The 15923-nt window shown below is 47.0% G+C and overlaps 1 protein-coding gene across 1 annotated transcript in view; it reads left to right on the top strand.

The window, feature by feature from the left end:
* The first annotated feature begins 1930 nt into the window (after positions 1-1930).
* Positions 1931-15923, top strand: part of LOC137787171 (neurabin-2-like) — a 26816-nt gene continuing 12823 nt past the window's right edge. The window contains exons 1-5 of the mRNA XM_068579462.1: positions 1931-2023; positions 8179-8574; positions 9771-9970; positions 10050-10418; positions 11319-12035. Of these exons, the coding sequence (XP_068435563.1) occupies positions 8265-8574; positions 9771-9970; positions 10050-10418; positions 11319-12035 (1596 nt within the window). The 5' untranslated portion in view covers positions 1931-2023; positions 8179-8264. The remainder of the gene's footprint in view (positions 2024-8178; positions 8575-9770; positions 9971-10049; positions 10419-11318; positions 12036-15923) is intronic.

The raw sequence follows: 15923 nt of genomic DNA, 5'->3' as shown, positions 1-15923 counted from the left end.
TTTTGAGGCTCCGAAATTGTAGTTTTTCACTATTTTCACTTTCTTTCCCTTATGGGATCAAATACATACTATTCTTTCATCTAGTTTATTTATACATACGATACAATTAATTAATGCTGTTTAATTCTCTGGTATTTAATGTTGCATTTGCAACCTATATCATCATGTATTACTTGTTATATTAATATTATTGTATTATTTTTTACTTAAATAAATAAGTAAACTATATATATCTATATCTATCTCTCTCTCTCTCTCTCTCTCTCTCTCTCTCTCTCTCTCTCTCTCTCTCTCTCTCTCTCTCTCTCTCTCTCTCTCTCTCTCTCTCTATAGATAGATATAAAATCTCCTATACATCTTGATCATATGAAGCTATGATGTTACGAAGTAATGCATTTTACATGTCCTGATTAAAATGTATTAAGGAGGGACTACAAATACATGTAGGCTATAGGCTTTTTTCTCTTTTTTTCCACTGTGCCCATGCGCAAAGCTATTGGACCGACGCCAACAGGCTGACACCGCACCATGCACTCACAGCTGTGGGTTCCAGGCCCTTCTGTACGGGGTCAGATCAGTCTCAATAACTGCAAATGCACATAGAAAGACTCACAAATGCGCACAGAACAATTCACAAATATATTCAATTTACAAGTGGCTTTGATGTCTATTCATGGACCTACCAGGACTTGGAGAGTGAGGAAGAGCTTCTGATGAAGAATCCTGCCAGCAGTTTTGGGGGCGTCTTTTATTAGGTTTTTACACGGACCATTAACAAAACGCACACAAACGTTTGTAATATTCAGCAGGCTTGGTGTCGACATATCATAACCACCAATGCCACACAAATGCAGTAAACATATATGCATATATATTTTTAAATCAGTGTCACATGTTCGATGCCATGGAGTTCTCATGACCAGACCTGATAAACCTCCGTCTGCTGCCCTCCTCCGTCCACGTGTGGTTACTACAAGTAGACACAGTTCAGAGGTCACGATGTATCTTCTGCTCACATTCGCTCATCATTTTCACTAAAGAGCATACAAATGACTACACTTAAAAATTAAAGTTTAAAAGAAAAATGTCAAATAAGATGTTGCTGTGTAAAAGTTGCACATAACTGTGAATAGGAAAAAGGAAATGTCCTAAACACTGACATGACTCTTGATACCATTATTGATACTTCTAAATAATGACAATCAGTATATATATATATATATATATATATATATATATATATATATATATATATATATATATATGCATTTGAAATAGTTTGATTGCATTAATAACGTTATGAGCACGTGTATGAGCATGAAGTTAAATCTGTGTCGCATTACTCACAGTGACCGCTTGAGGGCAGTAAACACTAATTCAATGAATACTCGTGTCGACAGTCAAACTTTCTGAGCGTCAACACACCTGACCTGTCCTCAGCCACCAGAATCAGGTAACCCAGTCAGTCCAAAGCAGTGAGGACGTGATGCGGTGACATGAGGTCATAGGCTGTCTGTGCACGTGACCTAATGCCGTCTGTCAGTGGATTAATTGTTGCGGTAAACATGTTAAAATGATGCCAATCTGCATCTACTGAGGGTGAGAGCTACTTATAATAGGAGGAGGGAGGGAGCGGGGGTGGAAAAGGGTGCCAGGAAAAGACTATAAAGAAGGAAGGAGAAAAAATGAGGAAGGGAGAAAGGAAAGGGTGAGAGGGTGTGAAGTGAAAGAGATCTGGAGGGGGGAAAAAACAGAAATTGGAAGAGGGGGGCCGAATGAGGGGAAAGGACGCAAAAGAGTAGCAGAGGAGAGAGGGAGAGAGGGAAGGATGGAGGAAAATGATGGGAGGGGGAAGGAGAAGGGGGGTGAGAGCGAGGGGGAGGAGCAGAAGGGAGGCTGGCATTCAGTCTGTTCTCTCGCAGGAGGAATCAGCAGCAGCAGCGGCAGCAGGACAATGGACAGTCTCCCCTACGGATCCTAACGGGCACCGGGGCTGCTGCTTCTGACCAACCGGAGTAACGAGGTATGGATGACGGCGCGCGGCTTTAGAGCGCTTTAACCTGCGGCGGAGAAACAAAAAAACAAAAACAAATCTGCAGTTTGTGTGTGAAAAGACGAGAGGCTGCAGGAAGGAAGCGACGCAGAGCAGCAGACAGACAAGACACCCAGCAGGGCCCCGTCGTCCGCCCGCCTCCGGCTCCTGAACCGGCCGGTGACACGTTATAACACAGGCACGACTGTAACGGCTCCACGATATTGTCTGTATGTGCTGCTTTTGTTCGGCGTGATAACTCACAGCAGGGGGAAAAACACAGAAAAAAACACATCCGGAATGCGCGCGCCTGTCTCTTTTTCAGAAAGAACGTCGCGCCGAACTCCCTTAGACATTTAGCTGTTTTAAACTCTTGTTTTCACATGTGGAAGTGAACACCTAAAATAATGCGAGTCAATAATTATTAGTATACCCCGACGTCTTCTGGCAATTTCGGGCTCAGGAGGGGTTCATAAAAACCCTGTTTTAATTCAAGTTCCTGTAGAATCTGAATGCGCGAGCACAGCGCGCGGCGCCTCACGATAAGGTGTAGTTTTGACGGAAGACATTGTAAATAGTTGACATTTTACTGTATTTGAAAGCGGATGTGCGTGTGAAACGCACGCCGAATTAATCCGCGTCGCGTGGCGATTCGCAGCAGATGGAGCATTTTACATGGCGAAGCTGCATTTAGTGCTCCTGAAGCGACGCCACAAGAAAGACTATGTTTTTCAAAAGAAGTTCGGCGCTAGCAGCGTATGCCAACAAAGCGCCTCTCTCGAGCCAGCAGCAGCAGGAGCACACACTGTGAGCAGGAGCACACACACTGTGTGTGTGTGTGTGTGTGTGTGTGTGTGTGTGTGTGTGTGTGTGTGTGTGTGTGTGCCTGCCAGAAACCGTTGTTTCAGCAGGCCAGGCCCGGGAGTGTCCTCCTCGACAGATGCAGGGATTGTGGGGCGAATAGACGGGACTCATTGTTAATTTGTCCATAATGTGGCTTCTGTTGAACGGCGCGCGTGACGCACACAGACGAGATATGTTGTGCGGTTCACGGAGACTTAAGGGACCCATTATTATTAACCCGGGTCTGAACGGGAGAGCACATTCCGTGTCAGCATCCACAGCAGCGAGAGTCTGTCCGCTATGCACGCGCACGGCCACAGTGCTACACACACAGCTCCAGTCCTACAGTATGTGATGAAGGTCATTGTTGCCAGACAAACCACCCAAACACTTGTCACACGGCAAACACACTGCTCGGCTGTGTGTGTGTGTGTGTGTGTGTGTGTGTGTGTGTGTGTGTGTGTGTGTGTGTGTGTGTGTGTGTGTAACCTGTATTTAGTGATGTGATGGGAGGGGCTGCTTCTCCCAATAGATTACAAGTCAACAGTCATTTACCTCCATACTCTGAGGATTATTGGTGCAGGCGAGCAGTGGATGGGCCGCGATGGTTTTATTTTAGATTGTGTTGACCTGACTGAGACAGTGTGTGTGTGTGTAACATTCGTGGGAAGAGGAGGAGGAGGAGGGAGGTAGCTCTCGGTAAACACACTACATTTTTGACTTTGATTACAAAATAGAGTGGAGAAGCATAGCATCCTTTTAATGGACCAACGTCAGTTTTTAGCGTTTTCATGTAGAGTTGCTTGTCCTTTTTTTAATCGCAAGGTTAGCGGTTCGATCCCCGGCTTCCTTCCGTCCGCTCGTCAGTGTCCTTGGTGTAAGACATCGAAACCCAGAGTCCCTGGAGTCGATTGTCAGGGAGCAACCTGCAACCTTGTACGGCATTTCCGTCTTCATCTGTGTGTGTGTGTGTGTGTGTGTGTGTGTGTGTGTGAGGAGGAGCAAATTGTAAAGTGCCGTGTCCAGCCTCAGGTTTAAAAGCAAAATGTGAACTATCCTGTAACTCCACACTGTGTCTTCAGGTGTCTCTAATGACCTACAATGACCTTTAAACGGGGCGACCCGAGCGCAGTAAGGAGTGAGGACCCTGAACAAATGACAGGAAGCAAACCCCCTGAACCGCAAAGGATTATGGGTAGCAGCAGACAGATGAAGTCTTTCCCGGGAGGGGGAGGTTTAACATAAAATCTGCTCAGATGGAGACAGATTTTGCTCGTCTGTGTTGTGCATTTCAGGTTTGTGTGTTAGACCAGAAGCCACCAGATCGGTCTTTACAGCGACGGGGGAAATAAAAAGGCCTCTGTGTGTTTCTAGAGGCGTCTGATGAGGCTCTTCCCTTTACATCGGACTTGCTCGCTTATAAGTTCACATGATCAGTGTGTCAGAATCGAATGTTTGGCAAGACGGCGTCACAAGACCTGCCGTGGTCACAGTGTGTGTGTGTGTGTGTGTTTTGGTCCCATCGTGGTCAGCTGTGTCATCTGGAGTCAGCGTGGGCTCAGGCAGGAACACACACGGATCCCCAGAATGCCTGTGAGCACTGTTTTCTACAACATTTGGTTTTGTGTGATTGAAGTCTGACCCAAAGACAGTTTCACTCGGTGACGACGCAGCATCAACATCCAGCCTGTCCGCGTTGCCATGGCAAAGCTAGCTAGCTAGCACACAAAACAGCAACATGAGCAGACATGTTTTTAATCCGCTCTCAGTGCGGATGCATGTTGCAGCATATTTGGTGCAAAGTCGCTCCTGCGATGAAGGAGTGGAGATGTATGTGTCAACTATTTTGATAAATTATAGATTTTCTAGTTTCATCTTCTACATTGTGAGAATTTGCTTCGTCTCATATGACAGAAATCATTTAGCTGGACTTGTTTTTTTATTCTTTTTTAGACAAAATAGCGTTGGTGATCCCCTGACTTTCACCGTGTGTTTGACATTCATGGACTCGAGATAAATGGCTCAACAACTGTTCAAAGAATTGCAGAGAAATGTGGTGCATGTTCCCCTGAGGATGCACATGATACGTTTGAGGTTCTATTCGGGATTCAGAGCATCAATATAGCAACAAACTACCATTTGTAAAGATACGGTGTCGCGTCCCGGCTTCTCTGTCTCTGTTTACGTATCTGAACCGGTCGCACGTGCACACTTAGCTCATAAGCTAAGGCTCTCTGCTGTGCGCCGCTAGCTAGCTGCCGGTAGCACCATCAAGTCTCCTGTAAACCACAGCTAATGCTAACATTTAGCTCAAAGCACTGCTGTGCAGAAGGACAGCCCCACAGAGCGGCTAGCATGGCTGTGGACTATAGACTATTCATTGAGGAAATAATTGCCAGATCAATCAGCGAGAAAAATCCTTGCAGCAGTGATTCATATCGAACCACGCTGCACTGACTCAAAGCGTGTAACGTGCACTGCACTGGCTTTTCGTCCCAACACAAGCACAGGCCTGAAAAGCTAATGGAAAGTTTCACTGTTGTGTACCGGCTTGTTCAGGGGCGATATTCTTTATTGCGGCTCGATGATGAACAACTCAAGACACCATCAATTAGTGATGACATCACACAAAGCTGTTGCGGGGCGTCCTCATTCGGGTCTCTCTGGTCTATCCGGGGTGGAAAATTCGACTCCAGTATTTGGCTTGTTCAGACTCAGGGAAACAAAGTACAGGGCAAGACTGAGCATGACCGGACTACTTCAGATTGTGTTTGTTGTACACTCATCCAGGAGCGTCGACTCAAAAGAAACACACTCTGAGACGAGGCACGGATCAGAAACCTCACACCTCAGCTGTGAATTTTCACGCGAAGCCCACGGCGTCTTTGGCTCAGTCCACATTCGATTAAGTAATCGCTTCATGAAGTGGCAAACAGCCAGGTCCTCGTGTCATTAGCACGAGTGCAGTGGATGTTCATAACATGGCTGTTCAGAAAGGAGACGGATACTTCGGCGTTGCTGCTTTCAGCTCATGCAAACTGTCGTCTCGTGGTTCATGAGCGGTTCACCTGCCGCGAGCATAGCTGCTTCACACACCCAGCTCACGGCTTCTCACGGCCAGAAACACGTTGGTCCACTGGAAAGAAACACCAGGGGAAGATATGTACCATTAAATAAGTTACAAAAGGCCCCAGAGCGCTTAAAAACTATGCATCGCAACTGTATACTTCTTATTCTGCATTTCAACTGGAGAGGAAACATTGTAGTTCTACTAAAATACCCGACAGAGAAATATTACAAGTTATGTTGGACTCCAAAAATGCATTGCTATTCGTTACATTATCCAGCTTTATTTTAGAAGTGAAAGCTCCAGTACTTCACACGGCTGTGCCGTAGTCATGTAGTAATCGCTTCACAATGGATAGTTTGAGTTCAGTACTTCTGCCTCTGACAAGACCAACATTCACAGTCCCAGAACGGGTGAGAGGTAAAGCCAGACGGCGTTTGCCGAATGACTAAGCACTGTTCCCCTGTATTACCGCTTTTTGTTATGCTAAGCTAAGTGGTTGCTGGCTGTATCTTCCCATATGCAGCGCTGTAGCAGTGACAGAGTGATGTCCATCTGACTCTATGGCAAAAAAAAGGCGAATAACCTTGTTTCCCAAATTGTTGGATTATTCCTGTGAGGTCTTTCTTTCTGCTAAGTTTGCTTTCTGGAGCTCTGTAAGCTCAGCACTAACTTGCTGGCATGACATAAAACAGTGAAAGCCACGTGGATATCAAATGCAGTTAATTATCGCAGAGAGAGATGGAACATGATTTTTCTTATAACCAATATCAAATTATCATGAGGTGTCTTTTTTTTGAGAGCTCCACATACAGACATAGTGTCAGTGAGTTTTTGTCTTTTTTTTTTCTTCATATTTTGTTTGTGGGATTTTTATAGCCAGAGCTTATAACCAATTCAGCACCACTCTCATTGCCGGTGTTGTTGTGCGACGCAGAACTAGAAATGAAGCCTGATGAAAACATCACGCTTTACTCTGACAGCACGGACGCCAACGCAATCAGCCGGTTAATAGGATTGTGATGGTGAGAAAACAGCTTGATGTCTGGGGACCACACGGGAGGGCTCTCTGTATTCATGAGCTGACTTTGTCACAAAGTAAGTTTGGCATTCGGAGTGGCAACATTGAAGACACACACACACACACACACACACGTTCGCGCGCGCGCGCAACACGTGAGGCGAGGTCACAGTGCGTCAGCGCTTTAATTGGATTACTTTGACAGCTCCTGGAGCGCCATGTGGGTGTTATGAAATACACAGCGATGTCATCATTGGCAACACTTTTCGGATTGGTCATTTTCCGCTGATGCTCGATTATCGATGACAAACTTAGAGGGCCACTTTAGCGATTTAGCTCCAAGTTGGGGCACTTACAGAATGAAAGTGATCCAAATTCAAACGTCAGAGGCATTTTATATTTCCTGTTGCGCAACGCAACGAGATCTTTGTCTCGTTTTAGGCTGCCAACAGGTTTTCTCTTCAAGTCTGCAGCCAAATCCAAGATAACCGGGCAACAGTGTGGAGAAGGTTGACAAAGAGCCACAGAGTATATCATACTTAATACTGCTGCTCCCTCTTAGTCAACTAATCTGTTGCTTTTGTCTTCGTCAGCCATCTTTTATTTTTTGCCAATACTTATTACTTAACACTTATTTCCAAGAAACATATAAGCACATGTCTCATGGACGTAAGATTGAACGTGGTGCTTTTGTGTGATTCTTTGTGGAGGAACAACATTTTAACAGATCTGTCAATAAAATCAAGTCATTGATTTGTCAACAAAAGCTTTTGAGTGTCAGTCAATTAAGAATTTCTGGGGATGACATATTACTGTACATGTACTGCTCAGTAGTACTCCTCGTGACAGGTGAACTGACCTTTGTGTGTAAAATTGGTGGCGTGGCCCTTTAAGGTGGCCAACCACGACGTTCCTGGTTCAAACTGCAGTCATATCAGAGTTGAGAGTCATTTTCAATGTGGACAATGTTCTTGACTAAAACGTAAATAATTCACTTATCAAATAAATTGATTCCAAAAGTTTTCATCTGGTGAAAACGCCCCAACAATCACTCAGTTTCATATCATCAAGAAGAGAATACTTTGGGTTTGTTGGTTGCACGTCAGACTAAGGAGGAGGTTCAAAGCTTTGTGTGGTGGTTCCTCATCTGGGGGATTAGATGTCACTGAGGAGGATGAACCGCATGACCCATCGATCTGTCTCTGTGTGCTTCAGGAGGTGAATGTCAAACAGCTGCAGGATGCTGCCGTCCTCGTCCCCGCTGACCTGCTGTTCACCGACGGGCATCTGATTGACCAAAAATGATGAAGACCGAACCCCCGACCGCCACGGGGGGCAACGGGACCCCCGCCGGCAGCAGCGGGAGCTCCAACCTGCGGAGTCCCTCGCCCCACCGCAACGCCTACGAGGCCGGGCTGGCGGCGCTCAAGAAAGCCACCGACCACCTCAACAACGCCGCCAACGGAGGCGCCGGCCCCGTCTCGAAGCCCGCTCCTCTGCCCCGCCCGACCGGGAGGGGCCGGAAGTACGGCTCCAACGTTCACCGCATCAAGAACATGTTCATGCAGATGCAGTCGCCTGGCGACGAGGAGGAAGGAGCCAAAATGATTGGTAATTCACCTCCCGTGGTGCATTTGTGTCCAAGCCACAGCGTGAGGAGAACTCAATGACGACGAATGTTTACTTTAATTGTAACGTTGCCATTTTGTCACCCACCACTTACATTATGACTGTAATCTCCAGTTTGAACCTTCCTGCTCCAGGTTTTTGAAGGCCCTACACACCCACACAGGTCTACAATTGCTATGGCTGATTAGACCTGGAGTCAGGTGGGAGTTGGGTGGAGCTATGTTTGGAATTGACCGCTCACTAAACCCCTTCACTGAACTGAACAACAAATCCAATTGTCTGAAAAGCTTAGCAATTGTAACAAGGCAAGGCAGGCATGTCATGTTTGGGATTTTTCCACATGTTGAAGCAGTGTGCGACTGGCTGTGATGAAAACACCATTTAGTATCTCAAAAGTTAGTTTAGGTCTTTTTTTTTTAGCCCTAAATAAAAAACATGCATGGAGTTAATTAATAAATGGATCTGCTTGAACGTAAGCTGTGAATGTTAGCATGTCTGGCTAACTAGCTTACTACCTGCTTTGTAACCACTTCCAAGGCTAAAAGTTAGCGCATCTTTAGCTATCAGCATGTTTTTCAGGGGTTGCAACGTTATGTGTTTGTGACATTACGTTATATTACCAGAACTAACCAGCTCTGCGCCGCAATGCAAGAACAATGCTGCCTCTTATATTACCATGTCATCTACATTGATTATCTATTGGTAAGCTAATCACTGTTAGCTTTAGCGTCAGCATTTTTAGCACAGTTTGTAGCCCTTAAACGCATTATTAAGACCCTTTTAGGTTTTTTATTTTTAAAATGAGTCAGGGAACATCAAAAAGTCAGCCGGAGACGGCAGCTAGCTAACGTTATCTGAAGTAGCTAAAGTTAGCGAGCTCCAGCTGACTAGCTGCATCATTCTTTAGTGTCATATTAGGAGTGTTTGAAATATAACATTGTGCAATGAATGTACAGCAGTTAATATCCACTGAGGAACAATTTGATCTGTTCTTCTTGTACTTTTGGTAACCATATCTGTTAGTTATCATAGACTTGGGCTCAGCAAAGTACCTGTTGATCTCTGGGAGGACAGCAAATACTAATACCCCGAAATCCAATGCATTCTTTAACAAACCTCTCCTACTTTCTCTTTTTGCTCTTAACAATCTCCCCAATGAACTTCCCTGTGACCGGCAGGTGTAGTAGAGCAGGCGGTGAAACTGTCCCTGCCGAGGGCATCCAGCCTTAACGAGAACGTCGACCACAGTGCCCTGCTGAAGCTCGGCGCCACCGTCACAGAGAGGGTCAACCGCTTCGACTCGAAACCGGGCGGCGAGGGCGGGGGCTTCTCCAAACTCCAGGAGACCAGGAGGATCTTCGAGCAGCGGACTCAACAGGTCGGCAGGGTATTCGTGTTTACTTCCTTGTGCGCTCTCATTCTGACTCGAGACCATGACTCACTGTTGTCTCCTCCAGGAGAAGCAAGCCGCCAGCAACCGGATCTTGCTGAAGAAAGAGCGGGCATCGGGCTTCCAGGACAGCCGCCTAGATGTCGTGGCGCGCTTTAACGGCTCCACCGAGGCTTTGGACCGACTGGACGACCCCCCGGCTCCGGCCCCGGCTCCCCTTCCGGCTCCGGCTCCTCTTCCGGCTCCCGCTACTCTTACCGCTGCCGCAGCTTCGGTCGGGCCCGGCGACGCCGTCAGCCCCACCGTGAGCCAGCTCAGTGCCGTGTTCGAGAAGAGCGAACCGCAAAGCGTTCCCCAAACCCCGCAGCGCCGCTCAGGCCCGGCCCTGGCACCAAAGCCCAAACCTCCTGCCAGAACGGACGCCACCGGAAGGAAGGTGAGAAGACTTTGCTTCACTGCCTTGTTTTTTTCCAATACAGGAAATCACAAAGGTGAAGGGAAACTGGTTTGGAGGAAAAAGAATGAATGTATTGAATGATTGGACGATCTCTCCTTCAGTGCGGTTACATGGATTCGAATTACTGGCTTAGTCCGACTAAAATCGAATTATCCCGTTCATGTAAACACCTTTATTCGAATAACTGCGGTCCGACTACGATCCGATTAACACCCCTGGATAACTCAATTCGATTCGATTGATAATTCGAATAACGCTGCATGTAAACGCTGAATCGGATCGGAACTGGACAATGCGTTTGTGCGCATGCTCAAGATCCCGCCGCCTCCTCCCTCCCGCCCTCCCAGGTCGTGACCCGGAAGTCGAAAGAGACGATAAGTTGTCACGGCCGGCAGAAACAAACAAACGTAAAAGTCGGGTTACGAGCCGATAGTACCTTCGGTGGGTGTCTCTGCTAGCTCCCTGATGTAGCCAGCTAGCGCTGCTGCTAGTTCCCCGTTTGCTCTGCGCTAGCTCCCCGACAACCACCGAAGCTAGCGGGGTTCTCTCCATTATGAAGAGTGAAGAGGTCAAGCGGAGATGGCTGTATCACCACTACATGTAATGAAAACAGCGCCACCTATCGTATCGGATATGACATGCATTCGGCCAATGATTCGATTTATTCACTGCCATGTTTATTAGGATAACAGCAGTTGCCCCGAAAGAGAGCATAGTCTGACTAAAGCAAGATTCGAATTAATACCAGCATGTAAACGCACTGCTTGTCTCTCTCTCTCTCTCTCTCTCTCTCTCTCTCCTTCTCTCTCTCTCTCTCTCTCTCTCTCTCTCTCTCTCTCTCTCTCTCTCTCTCTCTCTCTCTCTCTCTCTCTCTCTTAGGGTAAGGTGCCTTCTCCAGGTAAGAAGGACCACGTGGAGATGGCAGCAAGCGGCGTGAGCACTCAGGGAGAAGAAGAACCGAAAGAGACTGCAGAGAGGAGCACGGGAGAAGCGATGGCCAGCAGGGAGATGGAAGGGTTCGGACAGTCAGAAGACCAGCTCCCCAATTCCTCCTCCTCCTCATCATCGTCCTCCTCCTCTTCTCCCGCAGTCAAGCCGGAGTCGGAGGCCCGGCCGACGGCGACTGAAGCCAGGGGCTCAAGTACAGTGGCTGACCCGGAGCAAGCGCCGCAGGCCGATGAGCAAGAAGGCTCCGCCGGGGGCTCTGAGGCCAGAGCCAGGCTGGTGCAGGCGGAGGTCCATGCCTCACTGGAAAATGGCGAGAAAGAGCCTCCGGGTTCCTCTCCCTCCTCAGAGGAGGAGCAGAAAAGAGGGGACTCCGAGAGGAGGAGCGAGGAGGAGGATAACGATGAGGATGGCTCGAGGAAGGAGGATTACTCGGAGGGCGACCTGGTGGATATCAGCGCGTACAGCGGGCTCGGGGAGGAGGACTCCGGGGGCAGCCAGCTCGACGACGAGGACGATGAGGAGGAAGAGGAGGAGGAGGAGGAGCCGTACCAGCCGGAGACCAGCTGCCACGAGATCCCGGGTCTGCCTGAGGAAGAGGAACCCCCACCACCAAATAGGAAGATTCAGTTCAGCACCGGGCTGATCACGGTGAGTGAGGGTCTGTCGTGTAAATGGTGGGACATCCTCTGGGGAGCAGGACCGCTGGAAATGTTTTTATGAGCCTCGCAGAGCGTTTAGCTGCTGAAGAAGCGGGCTGGTGGTTAAACACCCTGCGTTTCCTGTTCTTATCTCGTCTGTTACATGGTACATTGTCGCGTTATCTTTGACGGTATTCGGGTTTCTCTCTCGCCGAGGAAGTTCGGTGTCAACGAGACCTCATGACGCGCTGAGACATGTTTCATAATGCACAGAGCGCCAACAGCTGACTGCCGCAGTGAGGAGGAGGAGGAGGAGGAGGGGTTTGGTGGGTTGGTAGGAGAAGCACTTCGGTGTAGAAAAGAGCTTGTGTTAAATCAAGATCTGTGTTCAACCCAACACACACACACACACACACACACACACACACACACAGTTTGAGCTCGAGTCAGCAGGAAACACTGTGGTGAAATCAACCCGTGTGACGTGAGCGGAGGAGGAAGTCAGAACGACTTTTCAATCTTTTCCTATCTCTCTTCAATCTCTTCTCTTTTAGCTGACACGCTGCGGTAGACAGCAGCCCGCACACACACACACACACACACACACACACACACACACACACACACACACACACACACACACACACACACATCTTCAATACACCGATTCAGCTTCCCCTTTCTCCACTTGTATTACGTCATTATAAGATACCAACTGTCCTGGCTTCATAATAATTATCAATGTCCACTTACGCGGGCGGCAGAAGACGATAAGGAGGAACAGGTTTCATTTCATGGCAGGGACAAGGAATTCTTCACATTTTCTTGGAGTGTAAAACATTTAAGCGCTGACCTCTTGAGCCACCGTGCGGCTGAAAGTCGTTCACTAACAACACAACTGTTGCCGTCAGCTGCCTCTGACGCGCAACCTGCTCCCTCGCTCAGGAAACCTTTTGCTTCAGTGTCGTAGAACGCAGACAAAGCATCACGACTGTCCCGTCAGGTGGTTTCTAATCGCTGTTACGATCTATTTATTGAGGATGGAGTGTATTAATAGCTCGCTAACTTTTCCAGTCACAATGATTCACTTGTTTGCGAGCTACTGCTTTGACACCAGCTTGGCTGTGGCTCAGATCTGTTAGCTTTAGCTTTTAGCTGCCTCCCTCTCAACCTCTGTGTCATCTCTTTATAGGATACTGTCACTGTTAACAATGTGGAAACAAGATTTCAAAGTAAGACTCCGATGTAAATGGGATGTGGGGAATATAAAATATAAACACACATGAGTTTCCACTTTACAAACAGTGCCACAATGTCAGGATCTTATTAATGGACTTGTCCAGGATTTAGGAAAAAAATAAAATTCAGATTATTGTTTGTGTTTATATGTGACAGTAAACCTTTTGTCTCTAGCTGACGTGAACATGACATTCCAGCTCGCAGCATCAATGACCTAAAAATACTCAAACTTAGTCTGGGTTAGCGTTAGCGTTAGCGTTAGCGTTAGCTCGTGCGACTATCGTGTCCCACAAGCAAATAAAACACACAACAAGCCGCTCGGGCTGAAAGGTAAATCCCACCTCACACAAGTAACGATGATTTTATTAGAGATGTTTTAGCATTAAGAAAAGAAATGTTAGCATGAAACAATAACTTAGCTTTACACGTTAGCGTTGTAAAAAGTAGTAACATTTGAGTTTTAAAAAAGTACTGTTAGTATTAAAAATAATAAAGATATAATAATGATATAAACGAGCACAGAAGCCCGTCATTCTCTATAATATACGACCCGTGGCATATTAACTACTTTATGAATGAGAAGGTAAGTTTAACGGCATATCATTTATAAAACATTAAAAAAATAACTGGTGCTGTCAAGAAATAAATAAATCAAAGGATAAAAAACAGAACATTTAAACTGTCACTCTACCTTTAAATGCAAATGCACATTTTAACGCTGGATGTGTTTCCATCTAACAGCAGCCATGAGGTCTGAACTGAATATGAGAGCAGAACGAGAGGGAAAGCGGCGCGGTGGCCGTCGCCTCGCGGCGCTGCGTGTCGGGCTGCAGGGAACTGAGCAGTGAACGCAGACTCGTGTCTGGGCACGTCGGCTGCTGTTGCGCAGTTTCAAAACTGGTTGATAATTGTTTTTGACATCACGAGAGCCGTTTTTGACATCTCCGGCACCGAGCCAGTCTCACACCTGCCCCCGCGGCACGCCATACGAAACAACTTTTGATCTTCCGACACTTTCTCATCACGTAACATATTGGTGACGAGTAATAAATCAATAATAATAATAATAAATCAGATGAGGAAACCTGTTCTTACGCCGCTGTCTACTCACACATCCTGCAGCCGCCGAGTCCTATACAAGCCCACCTCTGTGCGTCTGCAAAACGCTGCTGGAATGTAGCTGGGTGTGTTTGTTTTCCTTGAAAACGCACGTGTACTCACGCACACACACACACACACACACACAGGCACACACACACACACACACACACACACACGCACACACACACACACACAAAGGCAGGGGAAGCTGATTGATAAGAACCACAAAGTAAAGCTTTGTATAGAAGAAATGACACCAGGTGTGTGTGTGTGTGTGTGTGTGTGTGTGTGTGTGAGTGTGTGTTGATGTGAACTGAATAGCTAATTAACTCATCCTTTATTGCTCCATGCAGTTGGGGGGAGGCGTGTGATCGGGTGGTGACAGGACTGTGTTGATGGGTTTTGACCTCTAATAAAGTTCAAAACCCCACAGTTGCTCAGTTTATTGTCAGTTTGACAAAGTAAAGCAGCAAGTTGTCACTTTTCACAGTTGGAACTACAAGACTTTTTGTTTTTCTGCCTGTAAAATGACTTTCTGTTGTCTGACTGACTGTTCAAGCGGTCGCATCAACACAGATGATACGTCGGCGTCACAATTCATGGAAAGCAAATGAGCCACCGCTCCTATGACCGCCAGATGTCAATATGTCCGTGCAGGTGTGTGTCCCTTTCGCTTTCACCAAACTAAGATGAGCTAAGTCAAAGCACGCTTCCCTCCAGCAGCGGGTTGTCCTTCAGGAGGCGTCGATCAACAGCAGGACATCTGTTCTGCGCTGCGTTTGGGTTTGACCTCATGTACGGTCAGGACAGACTGACACTGGGATGATGTAGAACTGATCATGACTGGTCCTTCATGCCCTTCTCCGGGGATATTCCAATCAATAAATAGTCGGGTATTTGTGCTGCGACGTGCCTTTGGAAACACGTGGCGCTCGCTCTGAACACTGCCTCACTGTTCAAGTGCGGCATTGATTAACGGAAGAAATATGCAGTTTTTGATTTGCGTGTGGTATAAATGTGTTATTTCTGCACACTGGGGTCTCTGCGTTGCATGAGTTGGCTTTCCGTTTGGAAAGCTGAGCTTCTTGTGGCTCCGATGAGCCCGGCGGTGATCGTCTGTGAGGATGTTCGGCCCCAAAGCAGCCGTTTCATTTTAGTGACCACTTCTGATATTCAACAAGTAGCTGCGACCAGGCAAACTGATTGGTGACGTCGACATTTAGGACGTGATCAAATCAGTGAAAATAATACCCCGACATTTGCACAGCAGCTTTGTGACTTGTGATTGCCTCCTGATGCAGAATGGATGCTTTTGTTGTTCATCTTGATTCATTCGTAAAAAGCACGACAACCTTTTGAGAGCGAATTGCCCCAACGTATCAACACACTTTGACTATTTCTTTTATTTAGTGGGTGACTGTGTAACAGGTGTAAAGTGACCTAATTGTGACTTTGCAGCCCCGAACTATCGAGAGCAAAGAGCATCCTGGAGGTTGTGTTCAGAGGTTTGTGGACAGTGAGGCGGTTTCTGGTTGATTGACGTGCAATCACTGAAAAT

The sequence above is a fragment of the Clinocottus analis genome, unplaced genomic scaffold (genome assembly GCF_023055335.1).
Source record: "Clinocottus analis isolate CAN_PGR_092001 unplaced genomic scaffold, fCliAna1.0.p SCAF_16, whole genome shotgun sequence".
Classification (NCBI taxonomy): Eukaryota; Metazoa; Chordata; class Actinopteri; order Perciformes; family Cottidae; genus Clinocottus; species Clinocottus analis.
The sequence above is the reverse complement of the archived record's forward strand: the minus strand, read 5'-3'. Positions and strand labels throughout refer to the sequence as shown.